Raw genomic sequence first — 17,286 nt, forward strand, 5'->3', positions numbered from 1 at the left:
TCTCCTTTAATAACAGAACATCATGTAATATAAACATAACAGCCAAGAGGTGTATTTCAAAGAAAATGGTAAGGCTGCACACACTGGTGTTGACATGCCTCAGAGGCAGCACTTCCTTCTTTTGATATTAACACACATCCCACCTACTATTCAGACTCATTTATAAATACTCTTGTTTCACATGTCTTTAATGCTTCTGAAGATCTGTATAAAGTTTCATTATGACAATTTGGTATTAATGTATCAACAAATTTCTTACTTGCTAAAGTTCAATAAAATTCGGCAATATCGTTGTTTTAAGGTACCTGCATATGCGTGTGATTATTAGAGAAAATACAGCAGTAACACACTCTTCACAGAAACCATAAATATAGTACGACAAAACCCCAAAATAAGAGAGTACGTCATCCACATTACCTATGGTATGTTCGAATGAGCTTATAGAACAGAATATCCTCAGCATTAACTACAAACTAGGAATCTGAAGTCTGATTATGTCAACATGGAACCACAGTTTCACGATGACCAAAACGCCCTACAATATCATTTGATTACCTGTTCACTCTCCTCCTCTCCGGTAACCGAGGTTGCTTTCTTACATTCTTGACTTCATGCTGGTGTGCGGTTGGGAGTATCGTCCTCATACCACGTAAAGTATCTTTCCTCGGATAATGTAATACTGTTAATTGGTTCTTACTGTTTTCTGTGTCGTGCAATGAGTCCCCGATCAAATGAGGGCGTGAATGATTATCATGTGCCAATATACTTGAGTTTAATCCACCAGGTTTGACCTCGGACCTTAGGGATATCGAACTAGGGGCTCCAAAGTCAAGTATTCTTGTGACATCCCCTGTCACTCCAAGCATTACTAATACAAAACACACTGCTCCAATTGAAAGCCATAATCTGTAAGTACATTTCATTTTGGCACAATACGTCGCAGTTTTCCAAATATCATATTGGCGTCTGCCGCCCACCAAGACTTTCTCCAACCTGTTCCTCAAACACTAAGCATTTTGGTGCCAGCAGCTTAATAAAGTTCATACAATTGTTGATCTTTACAAATGAATACCTCATTTCATCAAAAGTCTATAATCCTTTTTAGTATCATTGATATGCGTTAATTTAGGTGACTCAGATGTAATTTCGAAATGCTTAAATTGATATATGAATTGGTTACTTTTACGTCAGCCAACTATGTGCAGTATTTGTTTGTTTACATGAGAAATGAGGCTCGCAAACTAGCTATGTCATCTTTAATTGAGTTATATATTTATATATATATATATATATATATATATATATATATATATATATATATATATATATATATATATAAAACATGTATTTTTTCTTTACATGCAGCACTACATGTTTCAATGTGCATGTTTCACGTGGACAATCCGCCAGATCAGGTGCAAACAATTCTTGAAGTTTTTAAAATCCCCAACACCACCATAGAAATTCCATCACTCTGTTATTTTCGACACTTTAAGAATTGTGTGAACCTGATGAGAAGGATCGTCACCGTGAAACATGTAGTGTTGTATGGGAAAATTACGTTGAATAAAATCACCTGAACTACTGAACTGCGAATTTTATATATATATATATATATATATATATATATATATATATATATATATATATATATATATATATATATATATATATATATTTTGTCGCTGTCTCCCGCGTTTGCGAGGTAGCGCAAGGAGACACGAAAGAAATGGCCCAACCCAACCCCATACACATGTATATACATACGTCCACACACGCAAATATACATACCTACACAGCTTTCCATGGTTTACACCAGACGCTTCACATGCCCTGATTCAATCCACTGACAGCACGTCAACCCCGGTATACCACATCGCTCCAATTCACTCTATTCCTTGCCCTCCTTTCACCCTCCTGCATGTTCAGGCCCCGATCACACAAAATCTTTTTCACTCCATCTTTCCACCTCCAATTTGGTCTCCCACTTCTCCTCGTTCCCTCCACCTCCGACACATATATCCTCTTGGTCAATCTTTCCTCACTCATTCTCTCCATGTGCCCAAACCATTTCAAAACACCCTCTTCTGCTCTCTCAACCACGCTCTTTTTATTTCCACACATCTCTCTTACCCTTACGTTACTTACTCGATCAAACCACCTCACACCACACATTGTCCTCAAACATCTCATTTCCAGCACATCCATCCTCCTGCGCACCACTCTATCCATAGCCCACGCCTCGCAACCATACAACATTGTTGGAACCACTATTCCTTCAAACATACCCATTTTTGCTTTCCGAGATAATGTTCTCGACTTCCACACATTCTTCAAGGCTCCCAGAATTTTCGCCCCCTCCCCCATCCTATGATCCACTTCCGCTTCCATGGTTCCATCCGCTGCTAGATCCACTCCCAGATATCTAAAACACTTTACTTCCTCCAGTTTTTCTCCATTCAAACTCACCTCCCAATTGACTTGACCCTCAACCCTACTGTACCTAATAACCTTGCTCTTATTCACATTTACTCTTAACTTTCTTCTTTCACACACATTATATATATATATAATGAAATTAGTGGTACCAGACTCCGCCTGTCTGTGGTTACACCTACTTAGAAATCAACTTCGGTGTAGTTGTATCATCATGTGTTGAAAAGGGAGTACTCTCTCGTCAAGGAACTTTCATTCCAATAAAATCCATTATTTCCCTGTTTTAGACATAGTATAGTATATCACTTAAGCTGCCGGGATATCTTACGTGAAAAGGGTCCTGGAGTTTTTATGATATTAATGAATAATATCACCAAATCTACTTTTCTACGATCAGTGTATACGGATGTTTGTTTTGTTAAATGCACATTACAGTATTTTCAAATAAAAGTCTTTGCGTCACTTTATTAGCCGTGCCTCACGGTCGGTGACAATTTTCGAAGACCGGCACTCACGGCATAATGTGCGTGCTCAGGAACTATGCTCGGCAAGTGTCTTGTTCGTGTATTAGCATAGTCATACTCTGATACTCCATGTGATATGAGTCTAAATCTTATAGAACCCCTAGATCAATATACATTTGAATTGGGTAAGCAGTAAAACATACAAAAAAGAAGCTGTCTCCCTAAACTCCGAATACCACTGGCTAGCAACGGATACCACCACAAATTAAAAGTGAAAAAAATTAATCTCACAAAGTTAAAGAACTTCGTATAAAAACTGTAAAGCAAACAAGAAGCAAGTGATGTAGGTCTCAACTTACTAAGGGATGAATAACAAATCCTCAGTGGGAGCGTATACTACTACCGTTTTCTTTTATCCGTCTACGGAATTACTTGAATTAATAGATAAATAACGATAAATAAAAAAAAAAGCCACTAACATACCCTTGGTGCAAAATCTTCATATGATGCAAAAACTGTCTTGACCATTCCATTACTTAACAGTTTAAACAATATGTTCTTTCACAGTTCTGAGTTCATGTTCATATTTCCTCCAAGATTGAGTCTTTTTACGTCTTATCAACACACATGGCATTTAAGAGTTTGTACATTGCTCATAAGACAGACTACGGAGCTGATCCTATCCTACTTTTTAACCAATATCATTGTATCCACTTCCCATTGTTACAGCATGAAATCACTATATTGGTAGATTGTAACAAGTAATGGTGTACACCGAAACTACAGCCCCCTATTTACAACCAAACTCCACTGACCTTTCCGTGGTTTTCCTCGGATGCTTCCTATGCCTTGGTTCAGTCCACTGACAGCACGTCGCCCCCTGTATACCACATTGCTCTAGTACACTCTAACCCATGCACTCATTTCACCTTCCTGCATGCTCAGGCCCCAACCGCTCTTTTTTTTTTTTTTTTTTTTTTTTGCATTCCATCCTTCAATCTCCAGTTTGGTCTTCCCTCTTCTTCCTGTCCTTTCCAGATCTCGTACATATATCTTTTACCACTCTCTTTTCACTCACTCTCCACATGTCCAAGCCAGTCAGCACACCCTCTCCAGTTCTCTAAAGTGCATTCTCACGATAACCAATGCCCCGCATCCATACAACATCGTTTAGATTATTGTATCTTCAAACATACCTAATCTCGCCCTCCCAGATAACTCTTTCATATTTCCTCTATGCTCCCAGAACTTTCGCCCCTTCCCCCACCCTGTGACTCACTTTCGCTTTCATTGTTCCACTCCCTGCCAAATCCACTCCCAGGTACCTAAAACACTCCACTTCCTTCAAATTTTCACCATTCAGGCACACCCCAACTAATTTGTTCTTCTGCCCCGATAAGCCTCATAACCTCTCGTTTATTCACATTTACCCTCAACTTCCTCCTTTCACACAATCTCCCAAATGCAGACACAAACTTCTGTAGTTTCTCACTCGAATCTGCCATCAGTTAACAACAAATGACTCACTTACCAGGTCCCCCTCACCCCATACAGACTGCATACTCACCCCTCTCTCCCAGGCCCTTGCATTTACCTCCCTCATCGTTCCACTCATAAACAAATTAAACAACCATGGTGACATCACACACCCCTGTCATATACCCACCTTCACCTGAAATCACCTATTCTCCTCTCCACCTATTCGTACATACGCCTTATACACTTGATAAAAATGAATTTCTTCTGGTAGCTTTCCTCCTACACCATATGTTCGCAAGGATTCAACTAGGCATTTATACCAACCCTATCATTTTATTTTCTCCAGATCCGTAGATGCCAAATACAAATGATTTTGTTTCTGTAATTCTTCTCACACACATTATTGAAAGCAAACACCTGATCCACAAATACTTTACCACTCCTGAAACCACATTATTCCTCTCAGGTCTGTTGCTTTTTACATGCATTCACCATCTCAGTCACCACCCTCCCATACAACTTACCAGGTTCACACAGCAGACTTATACATTTGTAGTTCGAACACACAGTCTCGTCTTCCTTGCCTTAATACAGTGGCACTATATTTGCATTCCATTAATCCTCGGCTTATCATCAAACACATTCAACAACTTTCAAAATACTCACCTCATCACTGCCTATTACTTCCCCATTTTTCCCCAGCACGTATTTGCCCATTTGTTCTTTTATTTTCCTCCTTCCAAAACATCTTATTCTCCCTAAAGTTTACCTGTTGTCGATCACCCCAACTTTCATCTGCCCTTCTTAACCTCTGCACCCTCCTCTTGACCTCCTGCCTCTTTCACTTGTACATATCCCTGTCATTTACATTCATTTTCAGTAAGAACGGCACATATACCTCCAAAACATCTTATTCTCCCTAAAGTCTACCTGTTGTCGATCACCCCAACTTTCATCTGCCCTTCTTAACCTCTGCACCCTCCTCTTGACCTCCTGCCTCTTTCACTTGTACATATCCCTATCATTTACATTCATTTCCAGTAAGAACGGCACATATACCTCTTCTTCTTAAGCAATTTCGTCATCCCAAACTACATTTCCTCACATGTCCATCCCCTGCCTTCTGCATACACATATGTACTTCTCGCACCTAAAGTTTACCTGTTGTCGATCACCCCAACTTTCATCTGCCCTTCTTAACCTCTGCACCCTCCTCTTGACCTCCTGCCTCTTTCACTTGTACATATCCCTGTCATTTACATTCATTTCCAGTAAGAACGGCACATATACCTCTTCTTCTTAAGCAATTTCGTCATCCCAAACTACATTTCCTCACATGTCCATCCCCTGCCTTCTGCATACACATATGTACTTCTCGCACATAACAGCACTACTTCCCTAAATACCTTTCATTCCTCACCTACTCACACTGGCTTCATTTACTCTCACAAAAGTCTCTTTTCCAAGCTCACTTACTTTCACCACTCTCTTCTGACATAATTTCCTCTTTTCCTAAAATTACAAATCTTCACCTTCGTCTCCACTAAACATCCTACCAGCCACCCCTCCCAGCACATCCATGGGAAATCTAATTAATTCAAACAGGTCAGTGCTTTAGAAAGGTGGTAAAATGACAGTTGTTTTATTGGTCATAAGTGTAAATTATAAAACAGTTATATAAACGTGCATATGTTTATTTCTTTTTTTAGGGATTAACAAGGTTAGATATTAAAAAATGTATAGTAATCATTGTTAATGTGTGGGATAATTGAATACAGTATAGTACAAGGAGGGCGATTAACAATGATTCCGTGTGACCCCCACTCCCTTGAATGATTACGGTATATCTCAGCTGGTAAGAAAGTCTAGGTGATAATTCCACTTTTTTATTAAAACGCTTCCAAGAATTAATCGGAAATGTGATAATCACACCTGAATCCCCCAAAGAGCATGTATTTACCCATATTTTCAGTTAAAATCAAAATATGCATGTCATCACCTTGTCAGGCTGTGTGCGTGTGTAGGAGGATAAACATGGATTATATAAACAGGGCTAAAAGACGGGGTACGTATCACCTAAATAGTAGTAATCACATAGTAATCAGAGGGGACTGTAGTCACGTTCTTCAGCCAACTGCCGGTCGAATAAACGGTTATACCGCCGTCAGCCGGTCGTGCAGTCCATGGAAAACGAGTCTCACGGCCACGGTCTCACCATATGTGTTGCCGCGGTATTCATAACTCGTGTTTCAAACTTCACATGTACTTTATTTACTTTATATTTCGGGAATAACAAGAAACAACAGTTACAAAGTCAAACTTTAGGAATTTGTCAGGACAGATCACTCATTTTTAATGAAGACTACACATTCGTACTTTTGGAAATTCTGTAGGATCTTTACAGTTATATGTCAGTGTTAACTTGACATTAGTCTTGCGTAAGTACTTCAACTGTCCTCTTTTCTTTTGGAGAGCTTTTCTTTCACATTGAATTGATTTTTCACGAAGAATGGTACGGTTTTCCGTGATATGATGATAGGCCAACAGTAGTTGTATCAGTGGAACCAGTCCAGAACAAAAGTCGTCGTGGGAAATTCATTGTGCGTCATTAAATCTCACACTAAAGGGATAAATGGATCTGGAAAATGTTAAAGTGTTGTTTAGGGGTTTGGCATTTTAATTTAAACTGACTTATAAAATTGTTGTTTGCATTTTGTACTATTTGATAACTGGTTATTTTGATGGCTGGTCAGCATCACAAATGGGTCTAATTTAACACTACTGATTAATTAATTTTCGCTACTTAATTTTCCTTTGTGCTAACTTTGGTTTACGTTATGGCTACGATGAGGATATACTAAGGTAAGCTAGGGATCTGTTGAGGTTAGGGTGATGGGGTTAAATGAGGTAGGATCAGGTTATGCTGAGGTTGGTGTGGGATACAAAGAGATAAGACAGAACATTAATGAAAGATGTGATATAGCTGTTTCCACTTTTTGTTTTGTTTGAATTCATTCATGTTAGAGGGAACATCCTCTCAAGACTTTTGCACAGGCAACTCCCAGGAGAGGTAGGATGAAATTCATCAGTATAACTGTATTTTGGGATTGATACAATAAGACTGCTTGTCAATGTGGAAGATAACTGACCAGTAACATAACTTGTGCAGCTTCAACTGGGTGACTGGATACATGTCTTGGAAGTCTAGTGTTTTAAGGGATATTATCCTCTCCAAGGGCACAGGCCCTGGTAAGGGCAACATCAGGCTTATACTCAGTAACTGGGACCTCATGTTCATCACCTCTGTCATTGGATTTGTTGTACAGAACATTCCTGATAGGTATTACATGACAGCATGCAGTAGCTAGAAATATGAGCCCATTTTGTGATTATTTCAATATCATTTTGCAATGGATTGGAAGGTGATATTCATTTTTTAATACCTTTCTAGGTTTGGCTTAAAGGATTATGTTCATTTAATCCACAGACAAATTGTTGCTATTTATTTTGACTACGTTCAGACAGACTGCACAAGTACAGCATATTTCTTGACCTGAAAGCTGCATCTGATATTCTTATAACTTCCAAGACCTCCTCACCTACTGCAGACTGGATACTTCCCCTTCCCTCTTAATCCCTTGCATTTACCTCCCTCACCTTCCCATCCATACACAAATTAAAGGGCCATGGTGACATCACATACCTCTGCACAGACCCACCTTCACATGGAACCACTCACTCTCCTTTGTACCCACACACATGCTCACTCACTTGATGAAAATTCTTTTCTACTTAAACTAGCTTTCCTTTCACATCATACATTCATAACATCTTTCACAAAGCATCGCTATCAACCCTACCATATGCTGTCTCTGAATCCTTAAATGCCCTAAGTATTATCCATAAAGACTCTTCAGGGCAAAGACATAATCCACACATCCTCTGCCAGTCCTGAAACCACAGTCTGTTGCATTTTGCCCTCCACCACCCTCCCATTCACCAGTCTTCCGTACAACTTACTGGTAAACTCAACAAACTTATACCTCTGTAATTCAAAAACTCATTTTTGTCTCCTTTACGTTTATACAGTGGCACTATACATGCAATGTAATACATCAATCCTCAGGTACAAAATTATCGTCCATACACGTTGAAAATCTTAACTAACCAGTCAACAACACAGTCACTCTTTCTTTAGAAATTCATCTGCAGTAGCAACCACTTCAGCAGCCTTGCTGCTTTTCATCTAACACAACATGTTCACATCTGATTGAAATAATAGTGAATGCATTGAAATTTCAACAGTGCAGAAAATGAAAAAAAAAAAAAAGGAGGTTTAGGTATACACAATTGCCTCATGAAATGTCATTTTTTACACAAATGTAATCACACCTGCATTCATTGCCATCATCTTCCCTTGTCAGATCATGTACAATAACTGATGAGTTTCTTCATCCTTTTCATTGTAAAGTTAGTGTTAGATTGGCAGTTGAAATGCAGCATATAAACATGATGAACAGTAATACTGTTTGTTTACATATTCTAGTGGTATTGTTTATGAATATTTTGATGTATTTATGGTAAATATGTACAATGATTCATGTAAAATTTGTTTTAAGTCTCAGCTCAACACCTTTGAGACAGTATATTTTATAAAACCATAGTTGTGAAAATGATATTAAATCTCTTTTCCAGGGGATCATCTACTGAATAAACAAGAATGCGAGCAGGATGTGTCATCTGTGGGGACCTTTTTATTTCATCTGCAGATATTTCAGCTACTCCTTGTGGCCACACGTTTCACTCTTTATGCCTCATCCAATGGATTGAAAGGTTCAGATTACTGTTATTTTTGGTTTTGTATCATTGAGAGTATATTTAGCATTAATGAGATGGCCTTGATTAGGGCCTCAGCTCCCCATGCCATCTCAGCTAACATACAAAAAAATATATTGGTGAGATGGTTTATACATACATACAGATTTTCATAATTGCCATTTCTTGTGTTAGCAAGGTAGCACCAGGAACAGATGAAGAAAGGCCACATCCACTTACATCTATTCTCAAACTGTCATATGTAATGCACTGAAGCCACAGCTCCCTATCCCCATAACCAGGCCTCAGTATACCACATCGTTACAGTTGACTTTGTCTTCTTGTGCATGTCATTAGCAAGGTAGCGTTAAGAACGGGACCAAGCCCTGGATGGAATATCCTCATTTGGCCCTCTTCTCTGTTCCATTTTTGAAAAAGTAAAAAATGGAGGGGGAGGATTTCCAGCCTCTCACTCCCTCCCCTTTTAGTCGTCTTTTTGACATGCAGGGAATACGTCAGCAAGGTAGCACCAGGAAACAGACAAAGAATGATCCATCCACTCATATGAATATATACATAAAATGCCCATGAATGCATGTATAAATACATAGTCATATACATATACATACACATACACAGTGTGGTTTCAGAAGTGGTAGAGGATGTGTGGATCAGGTGTTTGCTTTGAAGAATGTATGTGAGAAATACTTAGAAAAGCAAATGGATTTGTATGTAGCATTTATGGATCTGGAGAAGGCATATGATAGAGTTGATAGAGATGCTCTGTGGAAGGTATTGAGAATATATGGTGTGGGAGGCAAGTTGTTAGAAGCAGTGAAAAGTTTTTATCGAGGATGTAAGGCATGTGTACGTGTAGGAAGAGAGGAAAGTGATTGGTTCTCAGTGAATGTAGGTTTGCGGCAGGGGTGTGTGATGTCTCCATGGTTGTTTAATTTGTTTATGGATGGGGTTGTTAGGGAGGTGAATGCAAGAGTTTTGGAAAGAGGGGCAAGTATGAAGTCTGTTGTGGATGAGAGAGCTTGGGAAGTGAGTCAGTTGTTGTTCGCTGATGATACAGCGCTGGTGGCTGATTCGTGTGAGAAACTGCAGAAGCTGGTGACTGAGTTTGGTAAAGTGTGTGAAAGAAGAAAGTTAAGAGTAAATGTGAATAAGAGCAAGGTAATTAGGTACAGTAGGGTTGAGGGTCAAGTCAATTGGGAGGTAAGTTTGAATGGAGAAAAACTGGAGGAAGTAAAGTGTTTTAGATATCTGGGAGTGGATCTGGCAGTGGATGGAACCATGGAAGCGGAAATGGATCATAGGGTGGGGGAGGGGGCGAAAATCCTGGGAGCCTTGAAGAATGTGTGGAAGTCGAGAACATTATCTCGGAAAGCAAAAATGGGTATGTTTGAAGGAATAGTGGTTCCAACAATGTTGTATGGTTGCGAGGCGTGGGCTATGGATAGAGTTGTGCGCAGGAGGATGGATGTGCTGGAAATGAGATGTTTGAGGACAATGTGTGGTGTGAGGTGGTTTGATCGAGTAAGTAACATAAGGGTAAGAGAGATGTGTGGAAATAAAAAGAGCGTGGTTGAGAGAGCAGAAGAGGGTGTTTTGAAATGGTTTGGTCACATGGAGAGAATGAGTGAGGAAAGATTGACCAAGAGGATATATGTGTTGGAGGTGGAGGGAACGAGGAGAAGTGGGAGACCAAATTGGAGGTGGAAAGATGGAGTGAAAAAGATTTTGTGTGATCGGGGCCTGAACATGCAAGAGGGTGAAAGGAGGGCAAGGAATAGAGTGAATTGGATCGATGTGGTATACCGGGGTTGATGTGCTGTCAGTGGATTGAATCAGGGCATGTGAAGCGTCTGGGGTAAACCATGGAAAGCTGTGTAGGTATGTATATTTGCGTGTGTGGATGTATGTATATATATACATGTGTATGGGGGGGTGGGGTTGGGCCATTTCTTTCGTCTGTTTCCTTGCGCTACCTCGCAAACGCGGGAGACAGCGACAAAGCAAAAAAAAAAAAAAAACAGACATATGCATATACACACATGTACATATTCATACTTGCATTCATCCATTCCTGGCACTACCCTGCCCCACAGGAAACAGCATCGCTACCTCCTGGTTCAGCGAGTTAGCACTAGGAAAACAGACAAAAAAGGCCACATTCATTCCCACTCAGTCTCTACCTGTCATGTGTAATGCACAGAAACCACAGCTCCCTGTCCACATCCAGGCTGCACAGACCTTTCCATGGTTTATCCCGGACATTTCACATGCCCTGGTTCAGTCCACTGACAGCACATTGATCCTGGTATACCACATCATTCCAAGTCACTCGGTTCCTTGCACGCCTCTCACCCTCCTGTATGTTCGGGCTCTGATTGCTCAAAATCTTTTTCACTCCATTCTTCCACCTCCACTTTGGTCTCCTGCTTCTTGTTCCCTCCACCTGTGACACATATATCCTCTTTGTCAATCTTTCCTTACTCTCTCAACCCCACTTTTTTTATTTCCACACATCCCTCTTACCCTTTCATTATGCACTCGATCAAACCACCTCATGCCACATATTGTCCTCAAACATTTTATTTAGGAACACATCCACCCTCCTCTGTACAATCCTATCTGTAGCCCCTGCCTTGCATCTATATAATGTTGGAACTATTATTCCTTCAAACATACCCATTTTTGTTCTCTGAGATAACTCTCTCCCTTCCCTAGGGATAGGGGAGAAAGAAAATTGCCAACATATTCCCTGCATGCTGTAGATTGTGACTAAGATGGGCGGCAATAGATGGCTGGAAATCCTTCCTTCCCATATAACTTTGCAAAAGAAAGAATAGAGCAAGGAGCTTGGTGAGAATTTTTCCCCCTAAGGCTCTGGCATCTGTTCTTGACACTAACTCGCTCATGCGGGAAATGGCAAACATGTTTGAAGAAAGTGGCAGGAGGTCAAGAGGAAGATACTAGGGTTGAAAAAAAAGGCAAATGAGGGTTGGAGTAATCATTAAACTTTAGGGAGAATAAAAAGATGTTTTGGAAGGAGGTAACAAACATGCAAAAGACAAGAGAACAAATAGGAACATCAAGGAAGGGGGCAAGGGGGAAGTGATGATAGGTAGTGATGAAGTGAGGAGATGATTATGTATTGTAAAGGTTTGTTGAATGTGTTTGATGACAAAGTGGCAGATGTAAAGTGTTTTGGTTGGGTTGATGTGCAAAGTGATAGGATCAGGGAGAAAAGTTTGGTTAAGAGAGAGGAGGAAGTGAAAGCCTTGCAGAAGATGGAATCTGGCAAGGCAGCATGGGTTTGGCTTGTATTGCAGTTGAATTTATTAAGAAAGGGGGTGACTGTGTTGTTGATTGGTTGGTAAGGATATTCATTGTATGTATGGATCATAGTGAAGCTCCTGAGAATTGGCGGGATGCATTCATAGTGCCATTGTGCAAAGGCAAATGGATAAAGGCATGTTCAAACTACAGTCACATACGTTTGTTTATTCCTGGAAAATTGTATGGGAGGGTATTGATTGAGGGGGTGAAGGCATGTACAGAGCATCAAATTAGGGAGGAGCAGTGTGGTTTCAGAAATGGTAGAGAATGTGTGGATCAGGTGTTTGCTTTAAAGAATATATGGATCAGGTGTTTGCTTTAAAGAATGGGTGAAAATATTTAGAAAAACAGATGGATTTGTATGTGACATTTATGGATCTGGAGAAGGCATATGATAGGGTTGATAAATATGTTTTTTTGAAGGTCTTAAGAATATATGGTGTGGGAGGTAAGCTGCTAGACACAGTGAGAAGCTTTATTCAAGGGTGTAAAACATGTGTACAAGTAGGAAGAGAGAAGAGTTAGTGGTTCTAAGCAAAGGGTGGTCTTTGGCAGGGGTGTGTGATGTTTCCATTGTTGTTTAATTTGTTTATGGATAAGGTTGATGAGGGAATGTTAATGAAAGTCTTGGAGAGAGGGGCGAGTATGCAGTCTGTGGGGGATGAACGGGCCTGGGAAGTCAGTTGTTGTTTGCTGATGATATAGCACTGGTAGCTGTGATAGAGAGAGCAGAAGAAGGTGTGTTGAAATGGTTTGTACATATGGAAAGAATGAGTGAGGAAAGGTTGACAAAGAAGACGTGTCAGGAGTGGAGAGTACAAGGAGAACATGGAGCCCAAATTGGGAGACAAAGGGATGGAGTGAAAAGTATTTTGAGTGGTTAGGGCCTGAGCATGCAGGACTGAATGAATTGGAGTGATGTGGTATGCAGAGAGACATTTTAAAGCAACCTCATATAACAGATTTTCATTTAACGGATGTATTGTTTGGTTAGGAGTGTAATATTTATTGAGTTATTTCTACTTTTATGGCAAATCATTTGACAATGTATTACTGTGCATTTATTGTTTGGAGCATAGGTTTATATGTTTGCTAGTGTTTGAAACTTTACATTTTTATTCAAAGGTCCAAATCATGTCCTCAGTGTCGACAGAAAGCTACAGAAAAGAGTCTTGTGAAGCTTTATTTTGACACTAGTGGTGCAGATGCTACACAGTTAGACCCAGACACTCTACAGCAACAAATTGACAATCTTAAGGTAAACAAAATGCTTTATTTTGATATACTGTAGCAGTTGTAAGAGGACACCTCATAGTTTCTCAGTTTAACATGATAATTATTATAGCCATGTATGTAACAATTGTGTGAAAGTATCTTACTGCTTTTGATACTAGCAGTGAGATTGTACTTAAGGCAGGGTGAGTGAGTAGCACTTTATATCTATCTTGCTTGTTCTTTCAATCCTTCATAATAGTTTATGTGCACCATTCCCTCATATTTAATAAATCTTTTGTAAAACTGAATTTTGCACATAGGACAGACTTTGCTGTAAGTGGTGTAGCTTTAGCAATGGCTTCCTTAATCATGTCATCATTTTTCCATATGGTGCAAATGCTAGACTCTCACGACTGAGCTTTGAGCTATTCTGGTAGGAAGCTACCCATGCTCCGACTTTAACATCATTGCTGACTCTTCTTCTAGTGTGAAACTCTTCATAATTTTGGGAGGTATTTCCTGAGCAGTAATACTAGCTGGAATTTTGGGTCTTATGATAAAAATTTCTTGAAAAAGTCCAGCACAACATATGTAAGTTCAAGTTGCATCAGGTTACAGGTCATTTACCATGTGGTGACTGAGGGGCATGCAATTTGGATTAGTTGAATAAAAATGTGCTGTTATGAATCTTAACCATTGCACTTAGGAATTTGGTATCTTACTTTACCTTCTTGCCCCAGGATCCTCTTCTGTGGGGCTCCTGCAATGCTCAGGAAGCCAGCCACCTTGACCAGGAAGGACCACAAATAAGAAAAAACAATGAAGGAATGTTGTGTGTGTCTAACCAACTTTTGAGAGTTACACTCTCTGTACCTATTAACTTTGGGCACCCAGTTGTCTCTGTCATCATTGTTCTTGTCTGATGTCTCCAAAGGGTTTATGAACCAAAATAGCATCAACATAATAGGTATACTCCTTTACCTAACATTTAAATACCATAAAAGTAATTTCCAGTAACACAAATAATAACATCCTCTATTTATGTAAAGCTTACGATATTCTCTGAATATTGTTACACCATCCACTCCAGCTTCCATGCCATATTTCATTGTATGCAAGGCTTTCATTACCTTTTTTCTTTTCACCAAACCACTTTCTGTGACTCTCACTTTGTATGTCACCCCAACCCAATTGTCTTATATTTGTAAGCCTATCAAACATATTCACTTTTCCTTTAAAGTTCATTTGTTCTCTTTTTCTCATGCTGTCAACCTCCTTCTGTTTATCTATCTATCTGTATCTCTGATATGCATTCTGTTTGGAAACTTCCTCAAAGGGGTGGTCACAGCAAAATTCTCCATAGCTCATCAAAAGTTTCCATAGCTGGTGAATTCCACTGCTACTCATAGCTTTTAGTGCCTCACCCTTAACAGGTCACTGGCAGAGGGCAACTCTAGCGCAGTGTTTTCAGGGGCTTCTACTTAATGTTCCTTCTGATTATTGCTACCTTATGTGTCTTCCTGTGTTCCTATCTAATGTTCTTAATGCTTACACTTAATGTTCCTACATACTACTTCTACTTAATGTTTCTATTTAATGCTTCTGTCTAATGTTTCTACCAATGACTTATATCTATTGCTCCTACCATTTTGCCAAAAGGCAGGGCTTGCATGAAGTGCTTACCACAGAAATCTAGTGTTATGAAGAATGAGCTGTGTGAGTTAAGTGTTATCAAATCTTATGAGTAACAGTGAGAGATTGTATGTATTGTGGACAGAATGCCAGCAGTCCATGTGTGGGTGAGGCAGAAAGGAAAGACAGCTACCTGGATCACAGGAGAGCAACTTGACAACAACTGAAGTGCTGGCTTACTATGCAGCAGTCACTAATCCTTCCAATACCCATGTGGGTTGTATTGGTAATATATCTCCCTGGTCAGTGGCTGCCTACCACTTACCTCCTACCAAAACATCTTATTCTCCCTGAAGTTTGCTGAAATACTCTCACCCTAGCTTTCTTTTGCCTTCTTTTTCAACCTCTACAACTTCCTCATGATTTCCTGCCACTTTCTCTGTACATCTCCCAATAATTTACACTCCTTCCCTGCAAGTACTGTCCATACACCTCTCTTTTCTCTTTCACCAGCAACTCTGCTTCATCATCCCATCACTCATTACCCTCTCTCACATGCCCACCTCCCCACTGCATACCACACATCTCTCATGCACACTCCCTTAGCTTTGTTTACTTTCACCTTTTTCCATTCTACACTCAATTTCTCGTGGTATTCTTCAGACAAGTCTTTTCCAAAGTCAGTTGTTTTCACCATCCTCTTCTCACCCATATCATTCTACCAGATCTCCCAGTAGCTGTCCCTCTCAACACATTCACTTGTAGTGCTGTATTTGGTTTTAAAATACATTTTTTCATAAATGAATGCTCTATAATACCATATACACAAAACAGTAAATACTGTAACAGCTTCATGAGTATCAGGTGCCTTATGTCGAGGTAAGACCTGTCAATATGAAATGTTTACGATATTTTTAGATATGTGATACTGTTTTAGGTCTTACTTTTTTATTTTTCATTGATGATTGTTCATTAGTTCTCTGTACACCAAATGATAAATATAATAACAGCTTCATTGTTACAAAGGAATTCTGTTTAGGTAGGAGCTACTGCCATTGTAATTAAGTTTATGATATAAATTTGTTTGTGATGCTGTTTTGTCTTCTATGTTTTTCTATGCCTTTGTAGTGCTGTAGCGGTTAGCATTCCTGATTGTATTGCACGTGGGTTTGAATACTGGTTGTGTTAGCCGGTCCACAGTCAACCGAGCTGTTCATCTACCCCTAGGGGTTGGATGATAAAATAGGGACCTGGGTTTGGCCAGGGTACATGTATATTATATTATTTATCTCTGGGGTAGGGGAGAAAGAATTCTACTTCCATATCCCTGCGTGCTGTAGAAGATGACCAAAGGTGGCCGCAGCATGGGGCTGGAAACCACCCACCCTTCTTGTATCTCAGTTTCTAAATTAGGGAACAGGAGAAGGAGCCAGGCAGGAAGGGCTCTTCCTCCAAGAAGGCTCAGGCTGGGATGTCTAAATGTGCATGGATGTAACCAAGATGAGAATAGAGGAGAGATAGGTAGTATGCTTCAGGAGAGAAAGCTGGATGTCTTGGCTCTGAATGAAACAAAGCTCAAGGGTAAAGGGGAAGAATTGTTTGGAAATATCGTAGGAGTGAAGTCTGAGGTTGGTGAAAGGACAAGAGCTAAGGATAGAGTAGCGCTGTTCCTGAAACAGGAGTTGTGGTAGTGTGTGATAGAGCGTAAGGAAGTAAATTTTAGATTGATGTGGGTAAAACTGAAAGTGGATGGCAAGAGATGAGTGATTACTGGTGCTTATATAATTGGCCATGAGAAGAAAGATCATGGGAGACAAGTGTTTTGGGAGAAGCTGAGTGTGTCAGCAATTTTGATGTAAGAGACCAATTATTTGCGATGGGTGATTTAAATGCAAAA

General features: G+C 39.8%; 2 protein-coding genes across 2 annotated transcripts in view; one reads left to right on the plus strand and one right to left on the minus strand.

Annotated features, from left to right (window-relative positions):
- LOC139757919 (glucoside xylosyltransferase 1-like) overlaps nt 1-989 on the minus strand; it is a 46,815-nt gene extending 45,826 nt beyond the window's left edge. The window contains exon 1 of the mRNA XM_071678866.1: nt 556-989. Within this exon, the coding sequence (XP_071534967.1) occupies nt 556-923 (368 nt within the window). The 5' untranslated portion in view covers nt 924-989. The remainder of the gene's footprint in view (nt 1-555) is intronic.
- Nucleotides 990-6,571: 5,582 nt separating this feature from the next.
- LOC139757899 (E3 ubiquitin-protein ligase TRAIP-like) overlaps nt 6,572-17,286 on the plus strand; it is a 46,125-nt gene continuing 35,410 nt past the window's right edge. The window contains exons 1-3 of the mRNA XM_071678836.1: nt 6,572-6,817; nt 9,075-9,212; nt 13,668-13,800. Of these exons, the coding sequence (XP_071534937.1) occupies nt 9,100-9,212; nt 13,668-13,800 (246 nt within the window). The 5' untranslated portion in view covers nt 6,572-6,817; nt 9,075-9,099. The remainder of the gene's footprint in view (nt 6,818-9,074; nt 9,213-13,667; nt 13,801-17,286) is intronic.

Source organism: Panulirus ornatus, chromosome 2, assembly GCF_036320965.1.
Source record: "Panulirus ornatus isolate Po-2019 chromosome 2, ASM3632096v1, whole genome shotgun sequence".
NCBI classification, from domain to species: Eukaryota; Metazoa; Arthropoda; class Malacostraca; order Decapoda; family Palinuridae; genus Panulirus; species Panulirus ornatus.